Source organism: Ciconia boyciana, unplaced genomic scaffold (genome assembly GCF_034638445.1).
Source record: "Ciconia boyciana unplaced genomic scaffold, ASM3463844v1 HiC_scaffold_38, whole genome shotgun sequence".
Classification (NCBI taxonomy): domain Eukaryota; kingdom Metazoa; phylum Chordata; class Aves; order Ciconiiformes; family Ciconiidae; genus Ciconia; species Ciconia boyciana.
This window is the reverse complement of record NW_027328406.1, coordinates 399,954-409,414: the sequence shown is the minus strand read 5'-3', so window position 1 is coordinate 409,414 and position 9,461 is coordinate 399,954. Positions and strand designations below refer to the sequence as shown.

The 9,461-nt window shown below is 57.4% G+C and overlaps 1 protein-coding gene across 2 annotated transcripts in view; it reads left to right on the top strand.

The window, feature by feature from the left end:
- LOC140645786 (myosin-7) overlaps window positions 1-7,225 on the top strand; it is a 28,788-nt gene extending 21,563 nt beyond the window's left edge. The window contains exons 31-39 of one of the 2 annotated variants that reach the window (XM_072849232.1): window positions 3,461-3,626; window positions 3,708-3,832; window positions 3,937-4,245; window positions 4,358-4,561; window positions 4,797-4,922; window positions 5,013-5,288; window positions 6,788-6,883; window positions 6,975-7,109; window positions 7,208-7,225. In XM_072849232.1, the coding sequence (XP_072705333.1) occupies window positions 3,461-3,626; window positions 3,708-3,832; window positions 3,937-4,245; window positions 4,358-4,561; window positions 4,797-4,922; window positions 5,013-5,288; window positions 6,788-6,883; window positions 6,975-7,109; window positions 7,208-7,225 (1,455 nt within the window). Of the gene's footprint in view, window positions 1-3,460; window positions 3,627-3,707; window positions 3,833-3,936; window positions 4,246-4,357; window positions 4,562-4,796; window positions 4,923-5,012; window positions 5,289-6,787; window positions 6,884-6,974; window positions 7,110-7,204 lie in introns of both variants that reach the window. The other variant, XM_072849231.1, reaches the window with a different exon arrangement.
- Window positions 7,226-9,461: the final 2,236 nt, after the last annotated feature.

The following is a 9,461-nucleotide window of genomic DNA, read 5'->3' as shown; positions in this document are numbered from 1 at the left end:
TGATAATGATGATAATGACCACGATGATAAATGATGATGATAAATGATCACGATAATGATAATGATACATCACGATGATGATATGATGATGATGATAAATGATGATGATGATGATCACAATGATGATGATCAATGATGATAATGATCAAACGATGATGATGATGATGATCGTACGATAATGATGATGATAATGATGATAAATGATCACGATGATGATGATCAAAAGATGATGATAATGATCAACAATGATGATGATAATGATGATGATAAATGATCAATGATGATGATAAATGATGATAAATGACCACGATGATGATAATGATGATAATGATAAATGAAGATGTGATGATGATAATGATGATAATGATGAACATAAATAATGATGATAATAAATGATGACAATGATGATGATAAATGATGATGATAATGATGATGATGATCACGATAATGATGATGATGATGATAATGATGATGATGATGACTACGATGATGATGATGATGATGATGATGATGATGATGAAGATGATGATAAATGATGATGATGATAATGATAAATGATGATGATGATGATCACAATGATGATGATGATGATAAATGATGATGATAAATGATCGATGATGATGATGATATAATGATGATGATAATGATCAATGATGATGATGATATGATGATGATGATGATAAATGATGATGATGATGATGATGATGATGGCACGATAAATGATGATGATCAATGATCACGATGATGATGATGATGATAAATGATAATGATGATGATAAATGATCAATGATGATGATAAATGATGATAAATGATAAATGAAGATGATGATGATAAATGATGATGATAAATGATGAAGATAAACAATGATGATAAACAATGATGATAATGATGATAATGATGATAAATGATCACGATGATGATGATGATGATGATGATGAAGATGATGATAAATGATGATGATGATAAATGATAATGATGACGATATGATCAATGATGATGATGATGATAAATGATCCATGATGATGACGCGATGATGATGATGATGATGATGATGATGAAGATGATGATAATGATCACGATGATGATGATATAATGATGATGATGACGATCACGATAAATGATGATGATAATGATGACGATGATAATGATGATGATGATGATAAATGATGATAATGATCATGATGATGATGATGATGATGATGATCACGATGAACCGATGATGATAAATGATACTGAGAATGATGATAAATGATGATAATGATGATGATGATGATGATGATGATAAATGATGATGATGATGATCAAGAATGATGATGATGATAAATGACGATGATGATGATCACGATGATGATGAACGATGATGATCCATGATGAGATGATGATGATGATGATGAACGATGATGATAAATGATGATGATGATAATGATAATGATGATCACGATGATGATGATCCATGATGACGATGATGATCGATGATGATCCATGACGTCGATGATGATGATGACGTACGATGATGATGATCCAGGTGATGACGTACGATGATGACAACGATGATCAAACGATGATGATGATGATGACGTACGATAAATGATGATGACTACGATGATGATGATGATGATGATGACAATGATATGATTATGATGATGATGATAATGATAAATAAATGATCATGTGATGATGATGATGATCCATGATCACGATAATGATGATGATCACGATAATGATGATGATGACTACGATGAAGATAATGATAATGATGATGATCAACGATGATAAATAAACCAATGATGATGACGTACGATGATGATGATGATCACGATGATGATAATGACGTACGATGATGATAATGATGATAATGATTACGAAGATGATGATGATAATGATGATGATAATGATGATAATGATGAAGATAAATAATGATGATAAATGATGATGATCACGATGATAATGAGGACGATGATGACGTACGATGATGATGATGAAGATGATGATAATGATGATGATAATGATGATGAGAACGATGATGATGATGAGAACGATGATGAGAACGATGATGATAATGATCGATGATGATGATGCGATGATGATGACCGATGATGAATGACCCATGATGATCGATGATGACCGTACGATGATGATAAATGATAATGATCGATGATGATGACGGATGATCAAACGATGATAAATGATGATGACGATGATTACGATGATGATGATGATCACGATCACGATAATGATGATGATGAATGATCCATGATAAAATGATGATGATAATGATGATGATAAATGATAATGATCCATGATGATGACGTACGATGATCAAACGATGATAATGATGATGATGATGATTACGATAAATGATGATGACAACGATCACGATGATGATGATAAATGATGATGATGAACATCATGATGATGATGATAATGATGATGAACGACAAGCGATGATGATGATGATGATGACAAGGATAATGACAATGATGATGATAAATGAGATCACGATGAGAATGATAAGGAGATAATGATAATGAATGAGAAAGGAGGAGATAGGAGGAGATGATGATGAATGAGGATGAGGAAGGACAAGGAGGATGATGAGGAGAAGGAGAAGGACAAGGAGGAAGGAGAAGGAGAAGGAGAAGGAGATAATGATAGGAGATAGGAGATAGGAGATAGGAGAAGGAGGAGGAGAAGGAGGAGAAGGAGGATGATGAGAAGGAGGATGAGAAGGAGGAGGAGAAGGAGAAGGAGAATGAGAAGGAGGAGGAGAATGATGAGGAGATGAGAAGGAGGATGAGAAGGAGGAGGAGAAGGACAAGGAGGATGATGATAGAAGGAGGAGGAGAATGAGGATGAGGAGAATGACAGGGAGGAGGATGAGGACAAGGAGGAAGGAGGAGGGGAGGAGGAGGACGAAGGAGGAGGAGGAGGAGGAGAAGGAGAAGGAGGAGGAGGAGGAGGAAAAGCAGGAGGGGGAGAAGGACACGAAGAAGGAGAAGGAGAAGGAGAAGGAGAAGGAGAAGGAGAAGGAGAAGGAGGAGGAGAAGGAGGAGGAGGAGGAGGAGGAGGAGAAGGAGAAGGAGAAGGACAAGGAGAAGGAGGAGGATGAGGAGAAGGACAAGGAGAAGGAGCAGGACAAGGACAAGGAGAAGGAGGAGGATGAGGAGAAGGACAAGGAGAAGGAGGAGGAGAAGGAGGATGAGGAGAAGGAGGAGGAGGAGGAGAAGGAGGAGGAGGACAAGGAGGAGGAGCAGGAGAAGGAGGAGGAGGAGGAGGAGGAGAAGGAGAAGGAGAAGGAGAAGGAGGAGGAGAAGGAGGAGGAGGAGGAGGAGAAGGAGAAGGAGAAGGACAAGGATAAGGAGAAGGAGAAGGAGAAGGAGGACAAGGAGGAGAAGGAGGAGCAGGAGGTTCTTCAGGGGGAAGCAGCTGGCGAGCAGGGGCCTGGTGGCGTCCCCGTAGATCTTGTCCGAGTGGAAGCAGAAGTTCGAGGAGTCGCAGACGGAGCTGGAGGCGTCGCAGAAGGAGGCCAGGTCCCTCAGCACCGAGCTCTTCAAGCTGAAGAACGCCTACGAGGAGTCGCTCGAGCACCTGGAGACCTTCAAGCGGGAGAACAAGAACCTCCAAGGTGAGCCCAGGGGCCTCCCCCCGCCCACCTCCTCCTTCTCCGCCGCCTGCCGCGGGACCTGACGCCGCCTCCCCCGGCCAGAGGAGATCTCGGACCTCACGGAGCAGCTGGGCGCCGGCCACAAGACCATCCACGAGCTGGAGAAGGTCCGGAAGCAGCTGGACGCCGAGAAGCTGGAGCTCCAGGCCGCGCTGGAGGAGGCCGAGGTGAGCCCAGGCGCGGCCCCGCGCTCTCCCGGTCTCCTCCGGGGCCCCCGACGTCCCCTCTGGACGTCCCCTCTGGACGTCACGTCCCCTCCGTCCCCCCCCAGGCCTCTCTGGAGCACGAGGAGGGGAAGATCTTGAGGGCCCAGCTGGAGTTCAACCAGGTCAAGGCGGACTACGAGCGCAAGCTGGCCGAGAAGGACGAGGAGATGGAGCAGGCCAAGCGCAACCACCTGCGGGCGGTGGACTCCCTGCAGACCTCGCTGGACGCCGAGACCCGCAGCCGCAACGAGGCCCTGAGGCTGAAGAAGAAGATGGAGGGCGACCTCAACGAGATGGAGATCCAGCTCGGCCACGCCAACCGCCTGGCCGCCGAGGCCCAGAAGCAAGTCAAGACCTTGCAGGGCTACCTCAAGGTACCTCCGCCCAGGAGAGGCGGAGGGGCGGCCCTTCCCGCCGCCCCGCGGCGCCGCCCGGCTGGCCGCCCGCCCCCTCGCCTCACCCTCTTCCCGCCACGCTGCCTCGCAGGACACCCAGCTGCAGCTGGACGACGCGGTGCGGGCCAACGAGGACCTGAAGGAGAACATCGCCATCGTGGAGCGGAGGAACAACCTCCTGCAGTCGGAGCTGGAGGAGCTGCGGGCGGCGGCCGAGCAGACCGAGAGGGCGCGGAAGTTGGCCGAGCAGGAGCTGGTGGAGGCCAGCGAGAGGGTCCAGCTCCTCCACTCCCAGGTGAGGCCTCGCGGACCTCCCGGGACAGAGGTCGCCTCCCCCCGGGAGAGAGGCCGCCTCCCCCCGGGGACGCTCCTCGCGGCCCGGAGGACCCCCGGGAGCGGGCGCCTGCCGGGGGGAGTCGCCAAGATCTCCGGCCGGAGACCCCCGGAGCCCGCGGAGACGGGGCGGGGCTGAAGGAGGAGGGGGCGGCAGCCCCACGGCCGCCTCCCGAGCTCCTCTCCTCCGCCTCCAGAACACCAGCCTCATCAACCAGAAGAAGAAGATGGAGGGCGACATCTCCCAGCTGCAGGCGGAGGTGGAAGAGGCCATCCAGGAGTGCAGGAACGCCGAGGAGAAGGCCAAGAAGGCCGTCACCGACGTGAGTGCGGCCTCCGGGAGGCCTTCCGCCGCGGGCCGCCGGGGAACGTGCCTCGGAGCTCCGTGGCTGCTCGCTTCTCTCCTGGGGCAGGCGGCCATGATGGCGGAGGAGCTGAAGAAGGAGCAGGACACCAGCGCCCACCTGGAGCGGATGAAGAAGAACATGGAGCAGACCATCAAGGACCTGCAGCTGCGGCTGGACGAGGCCGAGCAGTTGGCCCTCAAGGGGGGCAAGAAGCAGCTGCAGAAGCTGGAGGCCCGCGTGAGGGAGCTGGAGGCCGAGCTGGAGGCCGAGCAGAAGCGCAACGCCGAGAGCGTCAAGGGCCTCCGCAAGTCCGAGCGCCGCGTCAAGGAGCTCGGCTACCAGGTGGGGCGCGGGGGGTGGCCCAGAAGGGCACCCGCTGGCCATGGGGCCGCAGGGACGTATGGCCCGCACCCTAGCGTGACCTAGAACGGGGTTGCCCCAGGGGCATGGGTGACCTGGGCCACCCACTGCCTCTATGGCCCACACGCTAGCATGACCTAGAACGTGGTTGATTCAGTGGCCACAGGACACGGGTGACCTGGACCACCCACTGCCTCTATGGCCCATGCCGCAGTGTGACCTAGAATGTGGTTGCCCCGGTGGCCACAGGGACACGGGTGACCTGGACCACCCACTGCCTCTATGACCCACACCCTAGTGTGACCTAGAACGTGGTTGACCTGGTGGCCACAGGACACGGGTGACCTGGGCCACCCACTGCCTCTATGACCCAAGCTGTAGCATGACCTAGAACGTGGTTGCCCCGGTAGCCATAGGAACACAGGTGACCTGGACCACCCACTGCCTCTATGACCCAAGCTGTAGCATGACCTAGAACACGGTTGCCCCGGTAGCCATAGGAACATGGGTGACCTGGGCCACCCACTGCCTTTACGACCCACACCCTAGTGTGACCTAGAACGTGGTTGCCCCATTGGCCATGGCTGACCTGGGCCACCCACTGCCTCTATGATCCAAGCTGTAGCATGACCTAGAACATGGTTGCCCCGGTAGCCATAGGAACACGGGTGACCTGGGCCACCCACTGCCTCTATGACCCATGCCGTAGTGAGACCTAGAACGTGGTTGCCCCAGTGGCCACGGGTGACCTGGGCCACCCACTGCCTCTATGACCCAAGCTGTAGCATGACCTAGAACACGGTTGCCCCGGGAGCCATAGGAACATGGGTGACCTGGGCCACCCACTGCCTCTATGACCCACACCCTAGTGTGACCTAGAATGTGGTTGCCCCGGTGGCCACAGGGAAATGGGTGACCTGGACCACCCACTGCCTCTATGACCCACACCCTAGTGTGACCTAGAACGTGGTTGCCCCAGTGGCCACGGGTGACCTGGGCCACCCACTGCCTCTATGACCCACACCCTAGTGTGACCTAGAACACGGTTGCCCCGGTAGCCATAGGAACACGGGTGACCTGGGCCACCCACTGCCTCTATGACCCACACCCTAGCGTGACCTAGAACGTGGTTGCCCCACTGGCCACGAGCCACCCAGGCCGCCTCCCGCCCTCCCAGCATCCACAGGGGCTTTGCGTCACCCAGAACCTCCCGTGGGCCCTCGGCGGGGCCCGGAAGCCCCCTTCACCCTGGGGGGGCGGGGGGGGATCCCGCCTCCCGCCCCACGGCCGAGGCCGCCCCACAGATCGAGAGGCCTTCCGCCCCCCAAGAAGGCCCCGAATCGTCTCCCGCCGCCCCCCGCCGCCCTCGCGGAGAACCTCGCCCATCGCCGGTGAAGGACCCCGACCCCCGCGCCCCGACCCCCGCGCCCCGACCCCCGCGCCGGGGGGCCGGGCCCTGACCCACAGGCGTCTCCCCCCAGACGGAGGAGGACCGCAAGAACCTGGCGCGGCTGCAGGAGCTGGTGGACAAGCTGCAGCTGAAGGTCAAGGCCTACAAGCGGCAGGCGGAGGAGGCGGTGGGTGCCCGGCGGGGCCGGGGGGGCCGGGGGGCCGGCCGGGTGTGGGGCGGCCCCACTGACGCCCCCCGCCCGCCCCGCCCCCCCCCAGGAGGAACAGGCCAACGCCAACCTGGCCAAGTTCCGCAAGGCGCAGCACGAGCTGGACGAGGCGGAGGAACGCGCCGACATCGCCGAGTCCCAGGTCAACAAGCTGCGGGCCAGGAGCCGCGACGCGGGAGCCAAGGTGGGGCCCGCCCCACGGCCGCCCCACGGCCGCCCCGCGCCCGCCCCGCGCCCGCCCCACGGCCCCGCTGCCCTCTTCTCTTTCTCCCCCGCCAGAAGGGACTCGACGAGGAGTGAAGCTCCGCGCCGCCGACCGCCGCCGGCCCCGCCCCGGCCCCCCCGGCCGCCCCCCGGCCCCCCCTCCCCGGCCCCCCGACCGCGGGGGGGCAATAAAAACCGTCGAGCGGCAGCGGGCGGTGTGGGGCTGCGGGCGGGGGGCGCCCCACGGCGCGACGTGACATGGGCCGCGGCGCCCCGCGAGCTCGGCCTGCCCCACGGCGCGGCGCGACCTGCCCCGAGGTGCCCCACAGCCTGCCCCGTGGAGCAGCTCAACCCCGGCGTGCCCCACGGCACATCTCACCCTGCCCCATGGTGCCCCACAACCTCAACGCGCCCCATGGAGCGCCCCACCCTGCCCCATGGTGCCCCACAGCCTCGACCTGCCCCACAGCGCAGCTCACCCTGCCCCATGGTGCCCCACAAGTTCAACCTGCCCCATGGCGCTCCACAACCTGCCCCATGGAGCAGCTCAACCCCAGCGTGCCCCACGGCACATCTCAACCTGCCCCATGGTGCCCCACAGCCTCGACCTGCCCCACAGCGCAGCTCACCCTGCCCCATGGTGCCCCACAACCTCACCCTGCCCCGTGGTGCCCCACAATCTCAACCTGGCCCGTGGTGACCCACAACCTGCCCCACGGCGCATCTCAGCCTGCCCCATGGCGCATCTCACCCTGCCCCATGGTGCCCCACAGCCTCAACCTGCCCCACAGCGCAGCTCACCCTGCCCCATGGTGCCCCACAAGTTCAACCTGCCCCACGGCACTCCACAAACTGCCCCACAACCTCACCCTACCCCATGGTGCCCCACAATCACAACCTGCCCCATGGCGCTCCACAATCTGACCCATGGAAGACCACAACCTGCCCCATGGTACCCCACAAGTTCAACCTGTCCCACGGCACATCTCAACCTGCCCCATGGTGCCCCACAATCTCACCCTGCCCCATGGTGCCCCACAGCCTCGACCTGCCCCACAGCGCAGGTCACCCTACCCCATGGTGCCCCACAAATTCAACCTGCCCCATGGCATTCCACAACCTGCCCCATGGAGCAGCTCAACCCCAGCGTGCCCCACGGCACATCTCAACCTGCCCCATGGTGCCCCACAACCTCAACGCGCCCCATGCAGAGCCCCACCCTGCCCCATGGTGCCCCACAACCTCACCCTGCCCCGTGGTGCCCCACAATCTCAACCTGGCCTGTGGTGACCCACAACCTGCCCCACGGCGCATCTCAGCCTGCCCCATGGTGCCCTACAGCCTCGACCTGCCCCACAGCGCAGCTCACCCTGCCCCATGGTGCCCCACAAATTCAACCTGCCCCATGGCATTCCACAACCTGCCCCATGGAGCAGCTCAACCCCAGCGTGCCCCACGGCACATCTCACCCTGCCCCATGGTGCCCCACAACAGGAAGCTGGTGCTCCACAACCTGCCCCATGGTGCCCCCCACCCTGCCCCATGGTGCCCCACAATCTCAACCTGCCCCATGGCGCTCCACAATCTGACCCATGGAGGACCACAACCTGCTCCATGGTACCCCACAACCTCGACCTGCCCCACGGCACAGCTCAACCTGCCCCATGGCGCTCCACAGTCCGACCCATGGTGCACCTCACCCTGCCCCATGGTACCCCACAAGTTCAACCCGCCCATAGAGCATCTCAACCCCAACCTGCCCCACGGCACACCTCAACCTGCCCCATGGCGCTCCACAATCTGACCCATGGAGGACCACAACCTGCCCCATGGTACCCCACAAGTTCAACCTGCCCCACGGCACATCTCAACCTGCCCCATTGCCCACCACAGTCTGACCCATGGTGCACCTCACCCTGCCCCATGGTGCCCCACAAGTTCAACTCCCCATGGCACCCCAAAACCTCAACCTGACCCATGGTGCCCTACAACATCGACCTGCCCCACGGAGCAGCTCAACCCCAGCCTGCCCCACGGCGCACCTCATCCTGCCCCACGGCCCACCACGTCCTGCCCCACGGAGCCCCTCAGCCCCACCCTGCCCCACACCCATCCCGCGGCCAGGGGTGAGGAGAGCCAGGCCCGGGGGCAGCTGTGGGGCGGGGGCGGGAGGGAGGGGCCCCACAGGTGGGGGGCAGCGGTTGGGACCCCCACATGTGGGGCAGAGCTGGGGTGACCCCGCCGGGACCCTCCCCCTCCTCCCCCTCCTCCATCTCCTCCCCCTCCCCCATCTCCCCCATCTCCTCCCCCTCCCCCATCTGCTCCATCTCCT